This window comes from Phaseolus vulgaris, chromosome 1 (assembly GCF_000499845.2).
Source record: "Phaseolus vulgaris cultivar G19833 chromosome 1, P. vulgaris v2.0, whole genome shotgun sequence".
NCBI classification, from domain to species: domain Eukaryota; kingdom Viridiplantae; phylum Streptophyta; class Magnoliopsida; order Fabales; family Fabaceae; genus Phaseolus; species Phaseolus vulgaris.
Window position 1 is genome coordinate 34,483,363 of NC_023759.2, and position 27,504 is coordinate 34,510,866.

The 27,504-nt window shown below is 44.5% G+C and overlaps 1 protein-coding gene across 1 annotated transcript; it reads left to right on the plus strand.

Moving 5' to 3' along the window:
* Positions 1-13,740: 13,740 nt before the first annotated feature.
* Positions 13,741-15,144, plus strand: LOC137815929 (uncharacterized). Its single transcript, XM_068619037.1, has one exon. The coding sequence runs from the start codon at positions 13,741-13,743 to the stop codon at positions 15,142-15,144; it is 1,404 nt and encodes a 467-aa protein (XP_068475138.1).
* The last annotated feature ends 12,360 nt before the right edge of the window (positions 15,145-27,504 follow it).

Genomic DNA, 27,504 nt, shown 5'->3' on the forward strand with positions numbered 1-27,504 from the left:
GGAAGCGAGAGAACTGGGAATCGCCAGGGCGGTGATCGCCAGAGAAACCAGACCAAAACCCGTCGAGCAGTGGCTCGAGAGGGAAATCGGGGGAAAGATCTTCAAGCTGGGAAGATCCCTGGAGGTTGAGCTCCAGGACCAGATTGCCAAGGTGATTGAGCGGCATCTGGACGCATTTGCATGGTCCGCTTCGGACATGCCCGGGATCGACCCCGACTTCTTGTGCCATCATCTGGCGATGGATAATTTGGTGAGACCAGTGCGACAAAGAAGAAGAAAGTTCAACGAGGAGAGGAGGCAGGCGATCAGGGACGAAACACAGAAACTCCTCGCTGCAGGCCACATCAGGGAAGTCCAGTACCCTGAATGGCTAGCAAATGTCGTGCTGGTGAAGAAGAGTAACGGGAAATGGCGCATGTGCGTCGATTTCACCGACCTGAACAAAGCTTGCCCAAAGGATTCGTATCCTTTACCAAGCATAGACGCCCTGGTCGATAGTGCTGCAGGGTGTAAGTTGCTGAGTTTCCTGGATGCCTTCTCGGGATATAATCAGATCAAGATGCATCCCATGGATGAAGAGAAGACAGCCATCATGACGGAGAGATCGTGCTATTGCTATAAGGTGATGCCGTTTGGGCTGAAGAACGCCGGGGCCACGTACCAGAGGCTGATGGATCGTGTACTTGCACCAATGCTGGGAAGGAACGTGCAAGCGTACGTCGATGACATGGTCGTGACCTCGCCGGAAAAGAGCAAGCACGTTGCAGACTTGGAAGAATTGTTCACGACGATCGCCAAGTTCAGATTAAAGCTTAATCCAGAGAAATGCATTTTCGGCGTGGAGGCGGGAAAGTTTTTGGGTTTCCTCTTGACTGAAAGAGGCATAGAGGCCAACCCTGATAAGTGTGCCGCCATCTTGGCGATGAGGAGCCCAGCTACGGTGAAAGAAGTCCAGCAGCTAACAGGTCGGATGGCAGCCCTGTCTCGCTTCGTGTCAGCTAGCGGAGAAAAGGGCCATCCCTATTTTCAGTGCCTGAGGCGCAATAATAAGTTTGTTTGGACGAAAGAGTGCGAGGAAGCTTTCGTCAAGCTGAAGGAGTATCTGGCGAGCCCGCCGGTTCTGTGCAAACCGCTGGTGGGAACCCCTCTCAGGTTGTATTTTGCTGTAACTGAGAGGGCGGTGAGTGCGGTGCTCGCCCAGGATCAAGATCAAGCTCAGAAGCCTATTTATTTTGTGAGTAAGGTGTTGCAGGGCCCCGAGACAAGATATCAGGCCCTAGAAAAGGCTGTGTTGGCTGTGGTATTTGCGGCGAGGAGGTTGCGCCACTACTTCCATAGCTTCACAATACTGGTGATGACTGACCTGCCCATCGAGAAGGTCCTGAAGAAGCCTGACGTTGCGGGAAGGATGGTGAAGTGGGCAGTGGAATTGTCAGAGTTTGATATTAAATATGAGCCCCGAGGCCCGATCAAGGGGCAAATCTTTGCAGATTTCGTGGTCGAGCTCTCATCTGAGGCAACGCGAGTTGAAGGGGATGATTTCCGTTGGGTAATCTCGGTGGATGGATCGTCGAACCAGCAGGGTAGCGGTGCTGGAGTCATTTTGGAAGGACCCAACGGCGTGCTGATCGAACAATCTCTGAGGTTTGCCTTCAAAGCCAGTAACAATCAAGCAGAATATGAAGCGCTGATCGCCGGGATTTTGCTGGCCAAAGAGATGGGAGCCAGGGTACTGATGGCTAAGAGTGACTTGCTGCTAGTCACGGGGCAAGTAACAGGCGAGTTCCAGGCTAAAGATCCACAAATGGCGGCTTACTTGGAGTATGTGCAGGAGTTGAAGAGTTCCTTTGCCTCCTTTGAAGTAGTGCATGTGCCCAGAGAGCAGAATGCCCGAGCTGACTTGCTAGCCAAGCTCGCCAACTCAGGCAAGGGGGGTAGACAGAGGACGGTGATTCAAGAAACTCTGAGGACGCCAAGAGCATTTGTAGCAGATCACTTGGTTCTTCAGATAAGCAAGTCGACGGAGAAAGCAGCGAGAAGTCATAAGTCTCTGACGCAAGAAACGCTGAGATCGCCGAGAATTAGAGCATGTCGAGGTGAGAAGGTGAACATGACGCAGGTTTGCGCTATCCATGAGCCAGACACCTGGATAACACAGTACAAGCGGTGCCTGGCAGATGGCCTTCTCCCACTGGATCCGACAGAGGCTAGGAAGGTAAAGAAAAATTCTAGCAAGTACACGTTGATTGATGGCGATCTGTACAGGTTTGGGTTCACTCACCCACTCCTGGAATGTGTACATGGCGAGAAGTGCACGAGAATCATGGCAGAGCTCCACGAAGGTATATGCGGAAGCCACGTCGGGGGTCGAGCTCTGGCCGCGAGGACTCTCCGTGCAGGTTACTACTGGCCATCGATGAGAGAAGATTGCAAGAAGTATGCCCAATGCTGCAAACAATGCCAGCAGCACGCCGATTGGCATAAGGCGCCTCCCGAGGAGTTGAAGTTGATCTATAGCCCTTGGCCGTTTCATACCTGGGGAATCGACATCCTGGGGCCTTTCCCGCTGGCGATCAGGCAGATAAAGTACTTGGTGGTGGCGATTGAATATTTCACCAAGTGGATCGAAGCACAACCAGTGGCCCAGATCACCGCACACAAGATCGAAGGTTTCGTGTGGAAAAACATTGTGTGCCGGTTTGGAGTGCCTAAGCGCCTGGTGTCGGACAATGGGACTCAGTTTGCAAGCCATTTTTTGAAGAAGCTTTGCGAAGGGGTGGGAATTCAACAAGTGTTTACATCCGTCGAGCACCCTCAGACAAATGGCCAGGTGGAGTCGGCTAATCGGGTGTTGCTGAGAGGATTGAAGAGAAGGCTAGAGAAAGCCAAGGGAAGCTGGGCTGAGGAAGTGCCCCGTATAGTCTGGGCATACCACACCACCGAGCAGTCAGGAACCCACGAGACCCCGTTCAGCTTGGTCTATGGGTGTGATGCGATGATTCCAGTAGAGATTCAGGAGAGCTCGCCGAGATTCCAGAACTTCGTAGAGGAAGACTCGAATGAAGAGAGAAGGCTGAACCTGGATCTACTGGAGGAGGTCAGGGAAGAGGCGAGATTGAAGGCTGAAGTGGTGAAGAGAAGGGTTGAACGAAGGTACAACTCGAGGGTGATGCCAAGGCAGTTTAGAGAAGGCGACCTGGTGATGAGAAAGGCCCACCAGTACGAGATGGAGAATAAACTGTCGCCCAAGTGGACTGGACCGTTCAGAATAATCGAGGCACTCGGGAACGGCGCCTACCGCTTAGAGACATTGGAAGGAGGGGAGATTCCTCGCACTTGGAACGCCACGCACTTGAAGTTGTATTACAGTTGAGAACTTTGTAAGTAAAGATAAACACGAGTTACATTACAATGTCTCTGTTAAAACAGTTTGAAGGGGGCACTCTTTTTTCCCTAAGGAGGGTTTTTAACGAGGCCACCCAATAAAAGAAGAGTTTTCAAAGTACAAGTTGTTTTAGATTGCGTGCCTGTTGTTTTTAGAAAGTTTTGAAGAAAGACATTGTCACTTATATGCGACTCAAGGCGAGTTAAAGATATATTGCATGCTTTCTAAAAAGTTTTAAGTCCTCATCGTTTTTCGGCGATTGGAGGCATCAGTTAAAGTTTTTTAAGTCCTCATCGTTTTTCGGCGATTGGAGGCATCAGTTAAAGTTTTTTAAGTCCTCATCGTTTTTCGGCGATTGGAGGCATCAGTTAAAGTTTTTAAGTCCTCATCGTTTTTCGGCGATTGGAGGCATCAGTTAAAGTTTTTAAGTCCTCATCGTTTTTCGACGATCGGAGGCACCAGTTAAAAGACCTCAACGCCCTCGCGCGTCCTGAGGCAAGTTAAAGACCTCCTCGTCGTTGAGCGAGTGCAGGCAAGGAAGAGTGAAAAGTCCTCAGTGTTTCTGGGAGCGAGAAGATGTAACCCCTGGGGCAATGTAGAGGCACCAGTGAAAAGTCCTCAGTGTTTCTGGGGGCGAGAAGATGTAACCCCTGGGGCAATGTAGAGGCACCAGTAAAAAGTCCTCAGTGTTTCTGGGGGCGAGAAGATGTAACCCCTGGGGCAATGTAGAGGCAAGTAAAAGACCTTCTCGCCTATGAGCGAGTTCAGGCAAGTAAAAGACCTTCTCGCCTATGAGCGAGTTCAGGCAAGTAAAAGACCTTCTCGCCTATGAGCGAGTTCAGGCGAGTAAAAGACCTTCTCGCCTATGAGCGAATTCAGGCGAGTTAAAAGACCTTCTCGCCGATGAGCAAGTTAAGGCAAGATAAAATCCTTCTCGTCTCGAACGAGTTCAGGTATGGTGTTAAGGGTGGACGAAGTTTGGAAGGTGGCTAAAGGAGGTTCGAAGAGAGCGCCTAGCCACCCGGCCTGTGGTCCTGAAGTTCAGGAAGGTAGAGGAGGATCCGAAAGGCGCCTCTACCCCCAAATCAAAGAACAATGGCCAAGGCGTGAAGCCAGAAAGAAGCTGATCGCCAAGAGTCTCTGGCGACCAGGAAAAGTTCAAACAGTGGCGAGAAAGTTAAAAGACCCGTTTTGATGGAGCAGATCGGCTGAAGCAGTGTTTAAGCCAGTAGCTGAGTCAAAGTTTGTTGCTTGAGGAATATTTTTACGATAAGGTTAATTGCCTTAAGATTACGAGTTGTCAAAGTGATTGTTGCTTGAAGTTGAAGTGGTTTTAAGCAGTTAAGTCAAAGATCGTGCCTGCAGTTTCGCTAAGTCTCTTCTTTGAAGTAAAGTACGCAAGAAAAGTTAAAGCAGGTGAAGAAGTTATAAGAGGAAAAACATAGACTTTGTCATTAACAGTGAATATCAGTTCAAAACATATGTACGAAAGGACATAAAGTTTGTTACAAGGGATATACAAGGGAAAGTGTAAAAGTAGTAGATGGATTAGATTGATCAGTCTTCGGCGGGCACCACTTTTCCATCCACCACTTCATTATTCAGCGACACCATGCTGAGATCCAGATCAGGGAACAAGCAGGCGAACTGTTCCCGTGCAGCCTCGAATCCGACAGCCAGAATTTGGGCGGAACTCAGATTGAGATCTTCAATTTGCTTCTTGAGCCCTTCAATCTGTTTCTCGAGTTCTTCAGCTTGTTCTTTCAGCCCCTTATTCTGTTGCTCCAGCTCTTCAAGTTGCTTTTTGAGTTGTTCGTTGGTTTCTTGAGCTTGGAGAAGGTCTTCAACAACCTCCTTGGATTCCGCTTGCACTTGGCCCAATTCAGCAGCTATCTTTCCCTTCTCTTTGTTGGCCTCGGCGAGATCAGCTATGGCGTCGTCCCTCGCCTTTTCCACCTGTCCAAGGAGTTTCTCCCGCTCGGCTGACCTTTGCTCTAGCTTCTTCACCTTGACGGCGTCGGCCTTTATGAGAGCCTCCAGGTCAGCCACCCTGACCCGGTAAGGCACAATCTTGCTCTCCAGTTCGATCTTTTCTTGAGCAAGTTGTTGCACCTTGTGGCGGAGGTCAGTGGCCTCCTTGCGTGCCAGCCTGAGCTCGGTGCTCATTGCGTCCTCCACTCGGGAGTGTTCAATTTCTGCGAGCGTCAGGTTGAAGGACAACTTCTCCACCTCGACCCTCATGGTGCTGTTTTCAGTTCTGAGGTTGAAGAGGTCGTCCTGGAGTTTCCTGGTGGAGCCCTCCACGGCTCTGGTTATGACGGCGGGGATGTCATCTGCTATCGTCTTCAGCTTAGCAGATAGAGGCTCCCACATCCGTGTAACCTCGAGAGGGAGGTTTGCTGCGGGAGCCTGTTGTTGGTTCTCGTCGCCACCTTCCTTAGCAGGTTCTTCAGTAGGCACTTCTCGGCGTGGCGACGACATCGGGGATTCAGTGATCAGAATCGGAGAGGTATGAGCAACCTCATCCCCAATTGGAGCAACCTCTGCAACTGAGGCATTTGAAGGGGGACCCCCTCCAGCTGATACGAATGGTGTGGAGGCGCTCGGGGGGTCCTCCATGAAATTTGGTTCTTGGGCCTCAACCGCTTGTGGGGGCGCAGTGGCCAGTGGAGGTGCAGTGGCCAGCGGGATCGCTTGGACTGGTGAAACAGGAGCTTGTGGGGGCGGCGATGATGGAGGAGGAGCAGGCGTGGATGGTGGCGTTGACGTAGGAAGAGGGGGTGATGCAGGTGGTGAAGAAGGTGCCACCCTCTTCCTCTTCGTGACAAGGCCATCTTCAGTGGCCTCGTCGTCCTCCTCTTCCTCTTCGTGGATCACTTGAGGAGCTTTCCTCTTGGGCCTTCTGAGGACGAGTTTTTTACGTTGGGTGGCGGGTTGGACATCAGAGGGAGTCGGGCCCTTAGGTGGCGATCGTCCGTGGGCGATGGCTTTCTCCACCACCGAGTTGGGCACTGTTTGAGAGCCCGTCGCCAACCCGTGGGTTCGGGCGAGCGCCCTCAATTCCGCGAGCTTGCCTTGGCCCAACATGTTATCTGCATAAAGCGAAAATACAGGAGTTAGTTCAGAGAAAAAAGTCAATGCACAAGGCAGTATGAAACAGCAAAGCGGATAAAGAGTGCAGAAAAATAAAACCAAAGTCTTGCGCGCAACGCACAAGACGCCCAGAAACAGTTGGCAAAGCAGTATTGAAACAACAGGTTAAATGTTCTAACCTATTCGAATTTCGAGCTGGTCCTCGTAGAATTCGAAGCAAATCAGGGTGGTGGTAAGGAAGGTGATGTTGGCCTCCGCCACACTCTTCCAAAAGAGACAGAGGTCTCTATCCAATGCACCCATGCTGTCAGGACTTCTGGGTCTCCTGAAGCAGCTCTTGGACTCTTTCTTCCCCTTGTCCACCCAGTACAAGGGGAAGTCGTCGAGTAGGGAGGCGTCCTTGTCATTGGGGCGCACTTGGACGAACTTCCCTTTCCAATCTTTATAGGACTGCTGGAAGATGGAGAAGATCGACCTCCCAGCGATCCCATTTAAGCTAACCCATAGGCAGTCTCCCGGGTGCTTGGCTTCGAAGAGAAACAAAAACACGTCTACGGATGCGGGCAGCCCCAGGTGGTCGCACATCACTTGAAATGCTCGCACAAACGCCCAACTGTTGGGGTGAAGCTGGGCGGCGGCAATGTTGAGCTCGGTGAGGAGTTCCCTCTCGAATCGAGTATAGGGAAACTTCAGTTTCACCTTCTTGAATAGTGTTGTGTAAACGAAGCAGAAGGGCCCGTCAGCACTCGCCTTATCATCAGCACAAACGGGCAGATCGGGGGGGCAAGGTAGCACTATCATCTTCTCATCGTGCTCCTTGTGAAACGTTTGGTTAGGTTCATCCCCCTTAGTCAGTCGCAAAACTGCCCCAGCAGTGTTCACGGAAGACGTTTCCCTCAACAGGGTCGAGTTGGCCCAGGGGTAGAGTTTTTTGAAGTCTGGAGGGGGAACGGGGGCTCCTCCGGTGGTAGGTGGAGTCGCCTGGGCCAGGCTGGGACGAGAAGGTGCAGGCTTCTCAGCCTGAGAGGATGATGCACCGCGCGCTCGCGGTTGCGGGTTGAGTGCTTGAGAAGAAGGGTTTCGCGATGAAGGAGGAGGATTCGGGGTGATCTTTGAGCGAGTCATTCTCGAAGCTGCAAAGGAAGAAGAAAAGGAGAAACGATCAGGGTTCGCAAAGGCTGACTCGATCATGGGAGAAGGGTGAAAAACGAACGAACGAAGGTTCGTTGTAACGATAGATGAAGCCCTAAGTAACGAGAAAGGAGAAATGGAAAAATAACCCACAACGTATGCACCAGACAGTTACAGGATGATGCGAATCGGTTAAAATGCAAGAAAAACCAGCAGAAGAAGGAAAGTAGGTACTTTTTGATGATCAGGAAGACGATGAAGGATGATGATGGTTCAGGATGTTGAAGAGCGCTGAGAGAGTTTTTTGCAGGAGAAGGTGAGAGCGTTTGAGAATACGAAGAAGAGTGATGGAACAGTAAAGTGAAAATGGGTTTAAGAGTTTTTTCGAAATGGGTTTGGGAAGCGCAAACGGTAACTGAAGGTAACCGTTGATGAAGCCACGTGTCGAGTGATGGGTGAAGGGGTTTGGTGGAGCGTCAGAGAAGCAGAAGGTACAACCGCTTGGAATTCTGCGTCAGTGCCACGTAGACCGGTGTTGACGTGACTCTTTCAGTCTTTTCGCTGGACAAGTCTTCGCTTAAGACTGGGGGGCTTGTGTACCGCCCTGGAAGTCGGAAGTGATGACGTGGCACCAAGCTACAGAGTAGGCGTGTGGATAAGGCGCCAGAGTGGCAGAAGGGAAGGAAGTCGGGTGGTTCGTGTAATCGCCAGTTATTAAGTTGGCGTGCTCCGATCTTCAACATACCAGGCGATCGCCCAGTTGAAGAAGAAGTCGCCAGATGTGAACTCAGGCGACCAAGTGATTGGAGATCGCCAGAACAAAGCACATCGCCGAAGGTGAAGGTGGTGCAGATTACGAAGGCGGCCGGCGAGACCACAGGGAAGGTGTACGAGAGCACCCTAACTCGCCCGTTCCAGTAGAGATCGCACTCTCAAGTTAGCTATGCACTGGGCAGAACCATGCATAAGTAACTTACCCAAAAGGAGAGTCAGAAGCAACGCCCAAGTCAAGGAGGCTCCAGATGGTGGCACGTGTACGATCGGATGCGAGCCACGTGTCCAGGTCTGTAACTGCCAGGAGAGAGAAAGTGACCAGGTATATAAGAGTTCTCAACGAACTTTCTGAGGTACGCACGTTCAGATTACACTCTTTACGCTTGCGAGTTCTAGAGCTTACTGTGAGAGAGAACATTGCACGGTTCCTTGAGATTTCTTGAGTGTTTTTGCTCTTAGTATTTGGTGGTGTTGTCACTGACTTGGGCGTTGGAGTGCGATCGGCCGCAGCGGCGCCGCTCTGTTCTTTTGCAGGTTCTTGAGGTGGATCTCGAAGAAGAACGGAAGCTTGAAGCGGTGCACACGTCGATCCTTTGACAAGGCAGTTTCCAGCGTTCTGGTCAACAGGCAGGATCAGTGACATTTGTTTGTGTTTGTGCTTCAGTTGTTGTTTGTAATCCGTCCAAGATTGCGGAAGTTTTTCGATCAAGAGTTTAGACACAAATTCATCTGACAAGGTTATGCTTTCAGTTTTGATATCTTCAATCAACTTGTGATATTCATTTATCTGGATTTTGATGTCTTTGCCTTCGATCATCTCCCAGCGGTAGTAGTTTGCAATTACGAACCTTTGTCTGATAATGTCTTCGGCAGTATATTTGAGGATAAGAGAGTCCCAAATATCTTTTGCATTATTATAAGAAGCATAGACAACGAACAAATCGTTAGATAAAACACTGAGTAAGGTGTGATGACATACCTTATTTGCATGGATCCAATCATCAACTTATTTCGTAGTCGTGGTTGAGTCGGGTTTGGAAGTTGTAAGTGCAAGAGCAACTGCATACATGTCCAATAGGGTGGACACGCGTTCTTGCCAACGTCGGAAATTCTGACCGTGAAGACTTCAATTTTTGAGACATCCGAAAATGGTTTCACAAAAATGGTTTGCGTTGCGGAAACAACATTTGACATTCCTGGAGCAGCGTTGTTGTTGTTGTCCGTATTTTCAGCCATAAGTCCTTAGAATTGTAGTACTTAGGCTTTAAAACACGAACAAAATTGATTTCCTGAGGTGTGAGTAATCATTGTCCGTAAGGACTTATCCGCGGTGTATTGCACAAGTCCCATAGGATACAACATAATCTTCCTGGTAATTTTTGAGGATGAGAACTAGCAAATTACTCTTAAAAGAGTAATACCCAATGGAACCCAATATAAAATTAAAATAAAGTAAATGAGGAGAGAGAAAGTGGAAAAAATTAGAGGAGAAATAAGAAGCTTCACTGTGGTGGGTGAAGAAGATGAAGAGAGTGTATGAGAGAGATGTGATCTTGAAGAGGATGAAACCCCTCTTTATATAGGGAAAGAAATCAAAGATTTTTTCCATCTCCATAACTGATTTCAATTTGTTGTTGTACTAATTTATTTTGTTGTTATACGTTCATAACTGCATTTGACATCTTCAATCAACTTTCTCCAAAAGATTTCGCAAGACGAGGCACCGCGGGTTTGGAATGTAAAGACCATATGGTTGAAACTCGAAGGGCATTCGTTGATTAATATATAACATAGAACGAAAAAGATAAAACCTAAATCAGATTACCATGTGCATTATTCAATACAATTATAATTCATTCAATGAGAGTGGTGTTTGATGACAATTGCAATCCATTGAAACCCCTATAAGATCTTACTCTCCCTATTAGCTACACACTTAATGTTCTGTACACCCATTTATCATCCACAACTTCGTTGATGTGCGTAATTGGAGTCACTCTATGAACATTGATAGATTGTTTACATTTAATTTGACCAAAAAATGAAGCTCAAAACACTACAAATAAAAGGTGAAACCATGTAACAGGACTACAATAATGACCCGTCATGGGTTACTTGACTCAGCCGCACCACGAACCAATTCACGTGTCTCACAAAATAAGCTCGTACATGTAAGTTGTACTAGCTCGTAACGACTTCAACAACGATGTTGAATGGAAGTCATTTTAGCGCCTAACAACTTCACATGACATGAAAGTCATTCCATGGGATAACGACTTCATTACGAGCACGATGAATTATTGAATGTATGGAAGTCTTTTTCGTGCAGCACGACTTCGGTTCATTTCATAAATCGACTCAGCTTTGACAACTTGAGCTTCGAGTGAAGGTGTGAATTGATTTTCTTCCCCTCACATAGCGTTTAGTAATAAGCTTCACTTATTTAGAGATTCGCACATATTTCAGTTCTTTGAATTCAACAACATGCATTGGTCTAATGGCATCATAATGTTCAACACTTCAACTGTATAAGGGACTGCAAATGCACCAAATCATAACACGGGATGACGGATATGTATTGGTGATTCATTTCAGTTGTTCAAGGTTTTAAGCACCCCGTCTTTAACAACTAGTTGTGCCAACATCACTGATCCTGCCGGTTGACCTGAGTGCAAGAGCCTTGCCACGTCAAAGGTTCTCAATCAGCTTCGCACCACGTTAGCTTCTGTCCTTCGTGTCTCAATTCCTCGCAAGAACCTGCAGAGAACAGAGTGGCGCCGCTGCGGCCGATCGCGCTCCGACGCTCAAGTCAGTGACGGAATCACCAAATACTAAGAGAGAAAATCTAACTCAAGGAACCGTGCGCAGTGAATCTCAGTGTACTCAAGAGTATTCTCAAAGCGTACTCAAGTGTTCTCAGAAACGCATACTGAGGTGTTCTAAAAACGCGTACCTCAAAAGTCCGTTAGAGTTCCTTATATACCTGAGCACTTTCTCTCTCCTGACGGTTACACCTCTGGACACGTGGCTCGTATCCAACTGTACACGTGTCACCATCTGGAGCCCCCTCCACTTGAGCGTCCCCTCTACTCTTCAAGCTATTCGACCAAGTTACTCATGCAAGGAGTAACCTGGTGCACAACTTTCCTTGGAGCGCGATCTCTTCTAAGTGGCGAGTACGGGGTGTCACAATGCACACCTTCTCTGTGGTCTCGCCTGCCGCTATCACGATCTGCTTCACTTGCACATCATGCATGTTCTGGGAAACTGTTCCCTTGCCTCGACCTCTGGCTAGGGAATGATCATCTGATAACCTCATCCTTCGCACTTGTACCTCTTGAAAGCCTTAAGCAAACCTTCCTGATCTCTCGGCGATGTGCCCCACCTGATCTCCTAGAACTCACATATGGCTACTATGACGCAAGCCTGGTGACTGCCGGTTACACATACTAGAGATCGGAGAACGCCAAGCCAACACTTGGCGACTACACAGACTTCCTGATGTACTTCCCTTCTGTTAGCCAGGTGTTCCCTTCAACACGCCTATATTATCGCTTGCTGCCACGTCATCACTCCCGACTACCTGATCGGTACACAAGCCCCCCAATCTTAAGCTGAGACTTGACCAGCGAAAAGGCTAAGAGGTCACATCGTTGTCGATCTACGTGGCGCTCGTACGGATTCTCCGTACGTCCGTACTCTCTGCCCTTCTGACGCTCCACCAACCCCTTTTTCAATCACACGACACGTGGCTTCATCAACGGTCGTTTTTAATTGTCGTTTGCGCTTCCTAAAACGTTCGAAAACCCTTAAACCCTTATTGCTTTTCACTGTTCCATCATCTTCTTCATTCTCAAGCATTCCGAACGTTTTCTCTGCGAACCACGAAGCTCTTCATCTTCCTCAATCTTCAACTTTCTTCATCGCTCATCCGATCATAAAAAGGTAACCCTTTTACTCCTCCCATGGGTATTTGTTGCATTTTAATCGGTTTACATCATCCATTATCTGTCTGAAGCATACGTTGTGGGCTGTTCTTCTTTTTCTCGTAACCTAAGTTTTCGCCCTTGATAATGTCCATCCCAGCGAAACCTCAATCGTTCGTTTTATCTTCTTCGTTCCCAATCGAGTCATTCTCTGCTATCTTCATTTCATCTCTTTCTCTTTCCTTTGCAGTTCCTGCGATGGCTCACACGAAGTCCACCGCTAACCCTCCTTCTTCATCACGAAACCCACCACCCAAAACCAGTAGGGCTGTCCTTGGGACAAATCCTCCATCGATACGCAACCCATCTCGAGCCTCTGGTGCTCCCTCTGCACAGGCTGAGAGGCCTGCTCCTTCTCATGCCAATCCTACCCTGGCAACTCCACCACTCGCCGGAGGAGCCTCTATTCCTCCGCAAGACTATAAGAAGATCTACCCTTGGGCCACCCCAACTCTGCTGAAAGAGACTTCCTCGATAACCACCAAGTTGGGCGTGCACCGACAGAGGAAAGGAGATCAGTCCGACCTTTCCTTCCACAAGGAGCACGATAGCAAAGTGGTCGTGCTGCCCTGCTGCCCGGGTGAACCGATCTGCGCGGACGATAAGGGGAACAACGACGAGTTATTCTGCTTCATCTACACTACCTTCTTCAAGAAAGTGAAGCTTAGGCTTCCCTTTACCCGTTTTGAGAGAGAGCTACTGACCGAGCTCAACGTCGCCCCTGCCCAGCTCCATCCCAACAGCTGGGCGTTCGTGAGGGCGTTCCAAATTATCTGTGCACACTTGGAGCTACCAGCTTCGGTGGATGTCTTCCTCTTTCTGTTCGAGGCAAAGAATCCCGGAGATCGCCTCTGGATTAGCTTGAATGGGATTGCTGGGAGGTCAATCCTCTCGATCTTCCAGCAATCTTACAAAGACTGGAAGGGGAAGTTCGTCAAGGTGTGCCAAAACGACCAAGACCCCTCCCTGCTCGACGGCTTCCCCTTGTATTGGGTAAACAAGGGGAACAAAGACTCTAAAGAAAGCTTCAGGAGGCCAAGAAGTCCCGACAACATGGGGGAGTTAGACAAAGATCTTTGTCTCTTCTGGAAGAGTGTGGCTGCTGCCAACATCACCCTCCCCACCGCCTCAATAATCTCCTTCGAGTTCCTTGAGGACCAACTCGAAGCTCACATAGGTTAGTTCCTACCCCAGCACCAAGTATTTCACTTCGAGTTAACACTAACTCAGCGCCTTCACCACCCTACTTTGGCATTCCATCATTCTGTGTTGACCTTGATCTTTCATCCATGTGTTGTCTCTGCATAAATATACTTGTATTTTCTGCTTCTGTTTTGGTTGCTCATCTACCCTTTACTCTATGCAAATAACATGCTGGGGAAAGGAAAACTGGAAGAACTGAGGTCGATCGCCCGATCTCACAAGCTCGCGGCGGGCTCCCAAACCGTGCATAACTCGGTGGTGGAGATCGCCGCTGCTCAAGGAAAGACTCCTCCTCGAGGTCCAACTTCTTCTGGGGTACTACCCGCCCCACGAAGGAAGAAACTGGTCTTGAGGAAACCCAAGAGGAAGGCTCCTCAAGTGGTGCAAGAGGAAGAAGAGGATGATGAAGCGACTGAGGATGGCCTCATCACCAAAAGGAACAGGGTGGCCACCTCTTCACCACCTGCACTCCCAACACCAACACCGCCCTCACCTCCTGCTTCAGTACAACCAGTCCAAGCAACTCCCTTGGCCGCCGCACCCCCAGTGGTCGAAAGCAGCGACCTCAACTTCATAGAGAACCCTCCAAGCGCCTCCACACCGTTCGTATCTGTTGGAGAGGGTCCTCCTTCCACCACGTCTATTGCTGGGGCCGCATTAGGCGAAGATGAGAGCGCTCAGATCTCGCCCATTTTGATAACAGAATCTCCGACCTCACCACCACACCAAGAAGCCCCCCTTGCCCTACAAACTCAAGAGGGTGGTGGTGAAAGTCAGCACCAAACTCCTCCAGCACCTCCAACAGCAACAACCTCAAGCCTTCCAACTTCCTTCGAAGAGATCTTGGGACCCTTCACAGCTAAACTGAAGATGATGGCAGAGGATCTTCCCTTGATTGTATCAAAAGTTGTGAAGGACTCACTCAAGAAACTTCAAGAGGAGAACTCCGCGCTCAAGGAGTCAAATCTGATGATAAGGGATGAGGCTGAGAAACTCTCTTGCAACCTGATGATGGTGGAGATTGAACACTCAAGGCTGGAGGACGCCATGGATGCTGAGCTAAGGAGCACGCGCAAGGAAGCCTTCGACCTGCGCCAGAAACTGCATCTCCAAGTCCAAGAGAAGATCGACTTGGAGAGCAAACTGGTCCCTTATAGGCTCAAGGTGGCAGACTTGGAGGCCACAAAAAAGGCGGATGCGACCAAGGTGGAAAACCTTGAAAAAAGATCAGCAGATCGAGAGGTTCTCCTTGGGAAGGTCGAAAAAGAAAGGGACGATGCTCTTGCTGAGCTCGCCGAAGCTCGAGAGGAGGCCAAAAAGACTGCTGCAGAGCTGGCCCAAGCTCGGGACGAAGGCAAAAGAGCCACTGAAGAACTTGCTCGAGCTCGCGAGGAAACCGAAGAGCTGAAGAAACAAACACAAGAGCTCGAGCAAAGCACTGCCCAAGTCCTCATCGCCGGGTTTGACGCTGCTCTGGAGCAAGTAGCATGTCAATACCCCGAGCTCGACCTTTCCATGGTGTCGATCTGCAACGAGGTGGTGGATGGGAAGATCATACCCTCCGAAGACTAGCTGCCTTCCTCCATCACCTTTTCTTTTGTAAAAACTTTATCTGTAATTACTGCTTATGTAATTGTTTATGTATGTATGCAAACTTAAACTGCAACTTCTTATATGATTTTTACTTCTCATATATCGTCTTCCTACTTGCTTTGTACGCCTTTACCTTTATTTGCTTTCACACATTGCCTCGATCTTGAATAAACTGTTAACCTTATAACAACTTATCAAACTGTTAACTCAAAGTAAACTTGAGCAACTATTAATTCTTTAGCGATGACATTTGATATAACTTGTGAACTCAAGGCAATAAACCTTAACATAAGCTACTTACTAGGCAGCAGGTTTTAACTTAAACTAGTATCACAATACAGTTTACCTGATCTGCCCAGCAAAGTGAGCCCTTATTCCTGTCATCACCTGGAATTCTTCTGATCGTCGTAGGGTTCTGGCGATGTGAACTTTCTTGCCTTCATAACTTGACCATTGTTCCCTCATCTGGGAGGTAGAGGCGCCTTTCGGATCCTTCTCTACCTCCCTGAGTTTCAGAGCAATGAGCTGGATAGTGAGGTGTTCTCTTTGAACCTACCTTAGCTATCTTTTTAACTTCTTTCTCCCTTCACGCCATACCTGAACTCGTTCAAGACGAAAAGGATTTATCTGTCTTCTTACCTCCTACAAGCGTGGAAGCTTTCTCTGGTCTTACTGAGTCAATATTGATGTTTCACTTAAAGGGGGAAAAGGCGTTTTCCTTCCCTTCCCACCGTTTAAGGTCACGAACACCCCTGACCTTTCAGTTCATCTTGCCTGAACTCACTCTGAGGTGAGAAGGACTTTTCATGGTGCCTCAACTTGCCCAAGGTGTACATCTCCTCCCCCCTGGATGCACTGAGGAATTTTAATCTTGCCTCTATCTGCTGGTGCAGAGAGGTCTTTCAATATGTTCTTGCCTGCACTCGCTCAAAGGCGAGGAGGACTTCTTCTGTTCTCGCCTGCACTCGCTCAAAGGCGAGGAGGACTTCTTCTGTTCTCGCCTGCACTCGCTCAAAGGCGAAGAGGACTTCTTCTTGCCTGCACTCGCTCAAATTCGAGGAGGACTTTTTCTTGCCTGCACTCGCTCAAAGTCGAGGAGGTCTTTTCTCTTTCTCGCCTGCACTCACTCAAGGGCGAGGAGGTCTTTTTCTCTTTCTCGCCTGCACTCGCTCAAGGGCGAGGAGGTCTTTTCTCTTTCTCGCCTCAAGACGCACGAGTGCGTTGAAGTCTTTAATCATCACTGGTGCCTCCGATCGCCGAAAGATGATAGGACTTTAAAACTTTAACTACTGTCGCCGATCGCCGAAAAGCGATGGGGATTTTAAACTTTTAACTGATGCCGCCAATCGCCGAAAAATGATGTGGACTTTAAAACTTTTAACTGGTGCCGCCAATCGCCGAAAAACAATGGGGACTTTAAAACTTTTAACTGATGCCGCCAATCGCCGAAAAACGATGGGGACTTTAAAACTTTTACTAGAAAGCATGCAGCATAACTTTGCCTTAGATCTCGTACGAGTGATAAGGTCTTTTTATCTAAAACTTTCGAAACAACAAGCATGCAATCTCAAAAACTTTAAACTTTGAAAACTCTTCTTTATTGGGTGGCCTCATTAAAAACCCTCCTTAGGGAAAAAAGAGTGCCCCCTTCAAACTGTTTTAACAGAAAGCTTGTAAATCTCTTCATGTTCGTTTTTACTTACAAAGCTTTAACTGTAATATAATTTGAGATGTGTGGCGTTCCAGGTGCGAGGAATCGCCCCTCCTTCTAACGTCTCTAAGCGGTAGGCGTCGTTCCCGAGCACCTCGGTTATTCTGAACGGTCCCGTCCACTTAGGTGACAACTTGTTCTCCATCTCGTACTGATGGGCCTTCCTCATCACTAGGTCGCCTTCTATAAATTGCCTTGGCATTACCTTAGAGTTATACCTTCGCTCAATCCTCCTTTTTACCGCCTCGGCCTTTACTCTTGCCTCCTCCCTGACCTCATCCAGTAAATCCAGATTCAATCTTCTCTCTTCGTTTGAGTCTTCCGCCACAAAGTTCTGGAATCTCGGCGAGCTCTCCTGGATTTCAACCGGAATCATTGCATCACATCCATAAACCAAGCTAAACGGGGTCTCGTGGGTTCCTGACTGCTCAGTGGTATGGTACGCCCAAACTATGCGGGGTACCTCTTCAACCCACGATCCCTTAGCTTTCTCTAGCCTTCTCTTTAAACCTCTCAGCAACACCCGATTGGCAGACTCTACTTGGCCATTTGTCTGTGGGTGCTCGACGGATGCAAACACCTGCTGTATTCCCACCTCTTCGCACAACTTCTTCAATAGGTGACTTGCAAACTAAGTCCCATTGTCCGACACCAGGCGCTTAGGCACACCAAACCGGCACACGATGTTCTTCCATACAAAGCTCTCGATCTTATGTGCGATGATCTGGGCTACTGGCTCCGCTTCGATCCACTTGGTGAAGTATTCAATCGCCACCACTAAGTACTTCATCTGCCTGACCGCCAATGGGAAAGGTCCCAGAATGTCAATTCCCCAAGTATGAAACGGCCAAGGGCTGTAAATTGACTTCAGCTCTTCTGGAGGTGCCTTGTGCCAATCGGCGTGCTGCTGACATTGCTTGCAACATTGTGCATACTTCTTGCAGTCCTCCCTCATCGTTGGCCAGTAATAACCTGCTCGGAGAGCTCTTGCAGCCAGAGCTCGACCCCCGATGTGACTCCCACAGATGCCTTCATGGAGCTCGGCCATAATTCTTGTACATTTTTCTCCGTGCACACATTCTAGGAGTGGGTGTGTAAACCCAAACCTGTATAGCTCGCCATCGATCATGGTGAACTTGCTGGAGTTCTTCTTTATCTTCCTAACCTCCGCCGGATCCAGCGGGAGAACGCCATCTGCCAGGCAGCGCTGGTATTGCGTTATCCATGTGTTCGGCTTATGCGTAGCGCAGACCTGCGCCACGTTCACCCTCTCCCCTCGACATGCTCTTATTCTTGGCGATCTCAAGGTCTCCTGGGTCAAGGACCTGTGACTCCTCGTCGCTTTCTCCGCCGACTTGCTTATCTGAAGAACCTGGTGGTCTGCCACAAACGCCCTAGGCGTCTTCAGAGTTTCTTAAATAACTGTCCTCTGCCTACCCCCCTTGCCCGAGCTGGCGAGCTTGGCTAGCAAGTCAGCTCGGGCATTTTGCTCTCTGGGTACATGCACCACCTCAAACGAGGCAAAGGAACCCTTCAACTCCTGCACATACTCCAAGTAAGCCGCCATTTGTGGATCCTTGGCCTGGAACTCGCCTGTTACTTGTCCCATGACCAACAAAGAGTCACTCTTGGCCATCAACACCCTAGCCCCCATCTCCTTAGCCAACAAGATGTCTGCGATCAACGCCTCATACTCTGCTTGATTGTTGCTGGCTTTAAAAGCAAATCTCAGGGACTGTTCTATCAGGACGCCGTTGGGCCCTTCTAGAATGACTCCAGCACTGCTACCCTACTGGTTAGACGATCCGTCCACCAAAAGTACCCAACGAAAATCGTCCCCCTCAACTCGTGTTGCCTCCGACGAGAGCTCGACCACAAAATCAGCGAAAATCTGCCCCTTGATCGGTCCTCGGGGTTCGTATTTGATGTCGAACTCCGACAGCTCCACTGCCCACTTCACCATTCTCCCGGCTACATCGGGCTTCTTTAAGACTTTCTGGATAGGCAAGTCGGTCATCACCAGCACTGTAAAACTGTGAAAATAGTGGCGCAACCTCCTCGCCGAGAATACGACCGCCAGTGCAGCTTTCTCCAAGGCCTGATACCTGACTTTTGGGCCTTGCAACACCTTGCTGACGAAGTAAATAGGTTTCTGAGCCTGATCTTGATCTTGGGCGAGCACTGCAATCACCGCCCTCTCAGTTACAGCAAAATACAACCTGAGAGGGGTTCCTACCAAAGGTTTACACAAAACCGGCGGGCTCGCCAGGTACTCTTTAAGCTTCACGAAAGCTTCTTCGCACTCCTTCGACCAGACAAACTTATTGTTTCGCCTCAAGCATTGGAAATACGGATGGCCTTTCTCTCCACTAGCTGACACGAAACGAGATAGGGCGGCCATCCGACCTGTAAGCTGCTGCACCTCCTTCACGGTAGCCGGGCTCCTCATCGCCAAGATGGCAGCACACTTATCAGGATTTGCCTCTATTCCTCTTTCAGTTAAGAGGAAACCCAAGAACTTCCCCGCCTCCACGTCGAAAATGCACTTTTCGGGATTCAGCTTCAATTTGAACTTGGCGATCGTGGTAAACAGCTCCTCCAGATCTGAGATGTGCTTGCTTTTCTCTAACGAAGTCACGACCATATCGTCTACGTACGCTTGCACATTCCTTCCCAGCATCGGTGCAAGTACCTTATCCATCAACCTTTGGTACGTGGCTCCCGCGTTCTTCAGCCCGAAGGGCATCACCTTGTAGCAGTAGCACGATCTCTCAGTCATGAAGGTGGTCTTCTCTTCATCCATGGGATGCATCTTTATCTCGTTGTACCTTGAGAAGGCGTCCAGAAAACTCAGCAACTTGCACCCTGCTGTGCTGTCGACCAGGGCATCTATGCTTGGCAAAGGGTATGAATCCTTTGGACAAGCCTTGTTTAGGTCTGTGAAGTCGACGCACATGCGCCACTTCCCGTTGCTCTTCTTTACCAGCACGACATTAGCTAACCACTCAGGGTACTGGACCTCCCTGATATGGCCTGCAGCGAGGAGCTTTTGCGTTTCATCCCTAATCGTCTGTCTCCTCTCCTCATTAAACTTCCTTCTTCTCTGTCGTACTGGTCTGACCTGTGTGTCCATTGCCAAATGGTGGCACAAGAAATCGGGGTCGATTCCCGACATGTCTGAAGCAGACCATGCAAAAGCATCCAGATGCCTTTCTATCACCTTGGCGATCTGGTCTTGGAGCTCACCTTCCAAAGATCTTCTCAACTTGAAGACCTTGCCCCCGATCTCCCTCTCGAGCCACTCCTCGACGGGTTTGGGCCTGGTTTCCCTGCCCACGGTGGGCGCCTGATGATCCTGCCGGTTGACCTGAGTGCAAGAGCCTTGCCACGTCAAAGGTTTCTCCTTCTCAATCAGCTTCGCGTCTCAATTCCTCGCAAGAACCTGCAGAGAACAGAGTGGCGCCGCTGCGGCCGATCGCGCTCCGACGCTCAAGTCAGTGACGGAATCACCAAATACTAAGAGAAAAAATCTAACTCAAGGAACCGTGCACAGTGAATCTCAGTGTACTCAAGAGTATTCTCAAAGCGTACTCAAGTGTTCTCAGAAACGCGTACTGAAGTGTTCTAAAAGCGCGTACCTCAAAAGTCATTTAGAGTTCCTTATATACCTGAGCACTTTCTCTCTCCTGACGGTTACACCTCTGGACACGTGGCTCGTATCCAACTGTACACGTGTCACCATCTGGAGCCCCCTCCACTTGAGCGTCACCTCTACTCTTCAAGCTATTCGACCAAGTTACTCATGCAAGGAGTAACCTGGTGCACAGCTTTCCTTGGAGCACGATCTCTTCTAAGTGGCGAGTACGGGGTGTCACCATGCACACCTTCTCTGTGGTCTCGCCTGCCGCTATCACGATCTGCTTCACTTGCACATCATGCATGTTCTGGGAAACTGTTCCCTTGCCTCGACCTCTGGCTAGGGAATGATCATCTGATAATCTCATCCTTCACACTTGTACCTCTTGAAAGCCTTAAGCAAACCTTCCTGATCTCTCGGCGATGTGCCCCACCTGATCTCCTAGAACTCACATACGGCGACTATGACGCAAGCCTGGTGACCACCGGTTACACATACTAGAGATCGAAGAACGCCAAGCCAACACTTGGCGACTACACAGACTTCCTGATGTACTTCCCTTCTGTTAGCCAGGTGTTCCCTTCAACACGCCTATATTATCGCTTGCTGCCACGTCATCACTCCCGACTACCTGATCGGTACAATCACATAAAAGTGTTTTATTACTATTGACTTGGTGTTTCCCTCAAAATTAATGGTGTTATCTTGGTTCAGCTTTAGAATTCTTGTCTTTCATTATATGCCTCCAAGTCCGCTCTCAATTTTTTAGATCTAAGTTGTTGAGTAATTTAGGTAAGTATTAGTACTTTTTGGCTTAATGTAAACATTTTAATACATTTTTATTATATAAGATCATTGTACATGAGATTTTTTTTATAATAAGGAAAGACTAATTTATACATAAACTAATTATACTGGTTTTTTCTCTTCAACATATTTATACAAATTTCTTCCAAAAAAAACATTTTTAATTTTACGAACCCTTGGCCCATACATGGGCTTATTGACTTTAAAGTTTAAGAACCATATTATTATCATGAGAAGAAAATAAAATAATAAAAAAAGGATATTTGTTTTTTTAAGTTTTAAAAGTATGCATACTTTGTATTGAATTTAAAGTTCGTGCTTTCTTTAATGTTAAATACTTACTTTGATCATGGAATTTGATTATGTATTATTTTTTATAGACATTTAAATTCATCGTGATAACTGATGTGAAATAATATTAAATTATCTTAATATAAAGGTTATATATTAAAAATTATTATCTTTCATGATAAATCATTATTAATATTTTAAAACAATTATGATCATGGATTTGTTTTGGAATATTCAAATTAATGGTTTATAACTAATGTTTTCCCCCATACATATATATATATATTTTGCAACTCCAACATAAACATGTAACAACAGGTTTATAGGTATAGGAAGGTAGTGAAGAGTACTCAAGTTTTGGCGATATGAAATTTATTATGAGAACATAATTGACCAATGAGTGAAAAAAACTTAATTATTATGTTGGTTTTAGTCATTTTTTTGAAGTTTACGAATATCGACATTAACCACCTATTGATCATATACTAGTGGAAGTATTGCCGATAAAAAATAAAAAATAAACTAGTGGAGAGGTGGAGAATAGAGACTCGTACCTTCAATTTCCTATGGAGAGACAACAATCACACTAGAAGATGTGGCATTGCAATTTAGTTTTTTAATTGATGGAGAGCTTATAACTAGGGTAAGCAGTGGTGATTTGGTGTTCTTGTGCAAGCAGTTGCTAGGATTTGTATCACCTGCAACCATTAAAGGAAATTCAATTAATTTTTTTTGGCTTAACAACTCATTTCAAACACAGTCTAATGAGGTAACTAACAATGTTATAGGTCCACATGCACGAGCAAACATTTTAACACCCATTAGAAGTTTATTGATGCCTGATATCTCATATAGTAGAGTACATTAATGTACATTTTATTGTTGGATGACTTGAATTACATAAGAAATTATAGCTGAGTTGTATTAACATGTATGTATCCTGCGCCATGAAATCGACTTTAACCAATACAACATTAGAGGTTACATGTTACTTTCATAATGTTGGGTTCGACAACAGCATTTCTTTAAAACTTCAACCATTAATTGATGAAGAAATTAAAAAATGCGTTGATTTCCCATTTGCAAAAAAAAGTCATTTATTTATTTTTATTCATTAATTACATGAATATAAAATTTGTGTTATGTTATTTAATTTTACATTTGTGTCCTTCATATTGTTTACTAATGTTTACAGTAGGTGGTCTCGGACGACATAGGAACATATTCGATGCAATTAGTCAAATACGTAACATATTCGATGCAATTAAACAATGACTACAATTAGTCAAATACGTAACATATTCGATGCAATTAAACATAGAGAATTTGTAAAAAAATATTAAAAGTTATATACCATTTTAAATGATATTTTTTCATTACTGGTGTTAACCACAATTATTTATAGTTCTTTGGACATGTTGTAACTGAGGTCACAATGGGATGATTAAATAAATAACGAAAAAACAGAAGAGTTATCACTATAATTTATCAAGGAAAATTATGGAAAACTCTTTAAAAGAAACAATCTACAAAACTAAATTTGCGGTCCAGAGAAGTCGGTTACAAGTAGGAAAAACATCCATCCTAAAATATTTTTAATTAAACGTGCAAACGAATGTGATTTTTTAGAATGTTTATTTTTTTCTCAAAACAAAAAACAAAAATTCATGTGACCAAAAAAATATTTGAGTACAACAAGAATTTACCTTGCTGCTACATATTTCCATTCACGATGGAAAATTAGGGATTACGTGTAATTCTAAAGGTAAAAAAAATTGAAATATTTTGAAATTGAATTTTTTATATTTTTCAAATTTTATGTTTTTTCTAACTCACATGTTTAAAGTATAAGATAGTGTGAGAGATTATGCTTAATAATCCTTTAAAAATCATATAGTAAGTAGAGATAATGTAAAATATATACTAATACTTTCGTGAATTTATTTGAAAAAAGTTAGTTTTTATAGAAAATTCATATTTATTAAATTTTTAAATATCAAATACAAGATGACGCAGGTGATCATATTTATTTATTTATTTTTTATAAAAAAGGTTGGTGATTTGTATATACAAAAAACGGGTGAAATTTTGAGCGAAACGAACTGGTCCACACTTTTTAAAGAAAATAAAAGTTTGTGGGTGTCTAATTAAAAAAGCAAGAGTGGCGAATAGAAAAAAGCTGCGGTAGACAAATGGACCCAGCCTTTTTAAAAAATATATGGTGCGTACATAGAAACTAGGGTATCAAATAGTAAGCTTATCGGATCAGCCAACTGCACCCAGACTTTTCATCAAAAAGCATGATGATACATATCTAAAAAAACGTGCTGCAAATAATAAAAGTTTTAGCCACATGAATAGGCCCAGTCTCTTTTTTCTTTGCAGAGAAAAATGCTGGTGATGGAAATATCAATTAAAAGGGTGTTTCTTCCGCACCCTACATTTTTTAAAATACCAAAATTAGTCTTGTTATTTTAATTTGAAAAGGCATCGGGTTTATAGGTTTCTGGAATGTGGGTTATGTGATATCTATGGATTGGTGGATCTAGAATATGTTTTTTTTAATTTATGGATTAGTGGATCCGAAATGCATTTTTTAACTTATGAATTGGTGAATCCATAATGTATTTTTTGACTAATGGATTGGTGAAACCAAAATGTATTTTTTGACTAATGGATTGGTGGATCCATAATGTATTTTTTTGACTTTTGATGTTTGGTTGTGGTTTTCAAAATTAAGTTGGAATTTCATGGTTAGATGTAAATTTGTAGAAGTATGGATAATGCTAAAGGATTTGTTGAACTTCATTATTAATCGATTTTATGACTCATTGGAAAGCATAAACATAAACATTCTTATGCAACCCCCAGGTTGGTCTTCATATGTAGTTATGAGGTTGTAATCGAATTCATAAATTAATATGTAAACATACATTTTACTTATTATAAATGCGGAAAAACAAATTTACTCACAATTGCGTAAGAACTAATTCCATTACCCTTTAAAATAATAATGTAAACAATGTGTAGCTTCATCAAATTACAAAACATGAATACAACTAAAAACATAAAAGATATAAATAATCATCATCATTCATGTCATTGTTTGTAAACATACACGCATATCATACAAATGACCCACATGGTTTTCATAACTTGTCGAGAGTGACTCATCCACTTTAATATTATACTTCAGGTGTTTCTTTTGCACTTCTTCAATATTCTAAAATCTTGTGTATGAATCACTATTGACAACTTATTGATTTATGAATTCGATTACAACCTCATAACTACATATGAAGACCAAATTTTGGTGATTAGATAAAAATGTTTATGTTTATATTTTCCAATGAGTCTTAAAATTATTTAATAGTGAAGTTTAACAAATCCTTTGATATTGTTCATATTTCTACAAATTAACATCTTACCATGAAATTTCAACAAACTATTGAAAACCACAACCAAACGTCATAAGTCAAAATATGTATTCCGGATCCACCAATACATAAGTCAAAAAAAGCATTTCAGATTCACCAATCCATAAGTCAAAAAAATGCATTATGGATCCACCAATTTATAAGGAAAAAAAAATGCATTTTGAATCCACAAATCGATAAGTCAAAAAAAGGCATTCCAAATCCGTCAATCCATAAGCCAAAAAAATGCATTCTAGATCCGTCAATCCATAAGTAAAAAAAAAATTATTCCGGATCCACCAATCCATAAATATTCTTGAACCCAATTTTTGAAAATCTATAAACACTATAACGGTGCCTTTTCAAATAAAAATAGCAAGGCTAGTTTTGGTACTTTAAAAAATGTAAAGGTAAAGGAAGAAAAATATAGAGATGCAGAAAAAAACACTCGAATTAAAAAGGCCCAAATTTTTTGAAACAAACTCATGGTGTAAAACTGAAAGGCAATTTCTCCATGCATCATATCAATTCCAACATGCACCCAACCAGTCCCTCCAAAATGATGAAAATAACCTTAAATAAAAAAATGTGTAAATAAAAATTACTTTCAGAACCTGTTATCCGGAATATTCCAGATTTAGATATCCGAAACACATTTTTGAATTCCAGAAATTTTTATTTGGAATGCATTTTTAATTTTTTATTATGATTTCTTCGTCCGGAATGTTTTTTTTTTATTATATTTTCTATTTCGAATTTTTAAATCCAAAATAAGAGTAATTTTGGAAATTAAAAAAATATAGGGTTAAGAATTGATATGGTGCAGGAAGAAATAGCTAAACTAAAAAGCAATATGAAATGGCAATTACTTCTTGCACCTTATCAAATTTGAACCTGCACCTCATTTCCATGTAAGATGACAAAAATGCTTCTGTTTTTTTTTCACAGCTTATATTTTGCTTTCTGAAATTACTTTTCCATAATAAAATTTAAATTTTTGAATTTTATTATGAATTTTAATTTTCGGAAAACAGTAATCTATTCTAGATTTGTTTTTTCAAAATATATTTTTTCCAATTCTGTATTTTTATTTTCAAAATAAAGAGAATTTTTGGAAATTTAAAATATGTAGGATGCAGGTTGAAAAGGATTAAATATAGAAAGAATTTGTCATATAAAAATTATGGGTGGCCCCTACACGAATAAAGAAGGCATACAAATTGGGGGGCCATTATGTACTATCCCACGTGAATTGCAAAAAGATTGGAGCAAATTCGCTAAATGCATCAAACATTGGCACATGGGTATAGAAATGCATTGTTTCTTCATCTACCTCCATAACTTTTTTTTGTCACACACCATACTTTTTAAAATATTAAAAATATCTTTATTTTCTAATGATGTCTTTATTTCGGAAATATATTTCTAAATTTAAAAACATCTTTCGAATTCTGTAATTTAAAATGTATTTTTTTAAAGAAAAATATATAACAATGGAGGAAGTGTAATTAAAAAATATTTTTAAATTATAAAATTCATAATATATTTATTAAAGACAAGATAGGTTTTTGGCTGGAGAAAAGTTATGAAAATGCAGAATGAAAGAGCCTAGAAATGCATGCATGCTAAAATTGAAAAGGCCCCACCGTGACTGCAATTCGCACATGAATTTCACCTGTTAACATTTTAAAAAATGATGGTTGAACAATTGTAAATGGAGTTGTTCCAGCCTATAATTTGTCTATCTGACAAAAATAATAATATTTTATTTAGGTCCCGATTTTTGGACAACTCTAAATGAGTTGCTCCACCATACAACTGTCAACGTGGCAGAACAAATATTATTTTATTTGAATTGTGGGGTCCAGGCAAAATCTGAAATTTAGTGTTTAGGGTGCGGTAGAATGTGAAATTAGGTTTTAAGAAAGGGGCTGAAATTAGGTTTCTTCTTCTCCACCACATCGTCTTGTCCACCACATCATCTTCTCCACCACATCGTCTTCTCCACCACATCGTCTTCTCCGCAAGCTATTTGTTCCAAGTTCTCCGCAACCTTTATGTGCAGCGGCGTTCGTGGTCGTCGTAGGTGCATCTATTTTCAAGGTGGCTTGGCGATGGTGTCGTCTTCGATATCCTCCTTTCACGGTGGTTGGGCAGCGATGTCATCTTGGACATCCTGTTTTCACGATGGTTGGGTGGCGTTCTCCTTTTGCACATCCTGTTTTGAAAGGTAATACATTTATTTTTTTCATTTGTTTATTAAGTGAAACCTTGTTGTTGTGTGATTTTTGTTATTGGGTCATTCCTGTTATTTGTCCTGTGGTGACCCTTGTATGAGCCAAAGCTGATTTTTCGCATAGACTGCTAAGACAAATGTATATTCGTATTTGATGTTGGGTTTACTTTGTGGGTCTGTATTTCACTATTATTGTAGTATTTTTTTCCTAGTAGCATGTTAAGATACACAAAGAAAAGGG

Excerpts from the sequence above, each read along its gene's own strand:
- LOC137815929 (XM_068619037.1), top strand. The coding sequence starts at position 13,741 with ATGCTGGGGAAAGGAAAACTGGAAGAACTGAGGTCGATCGCCCGATCT.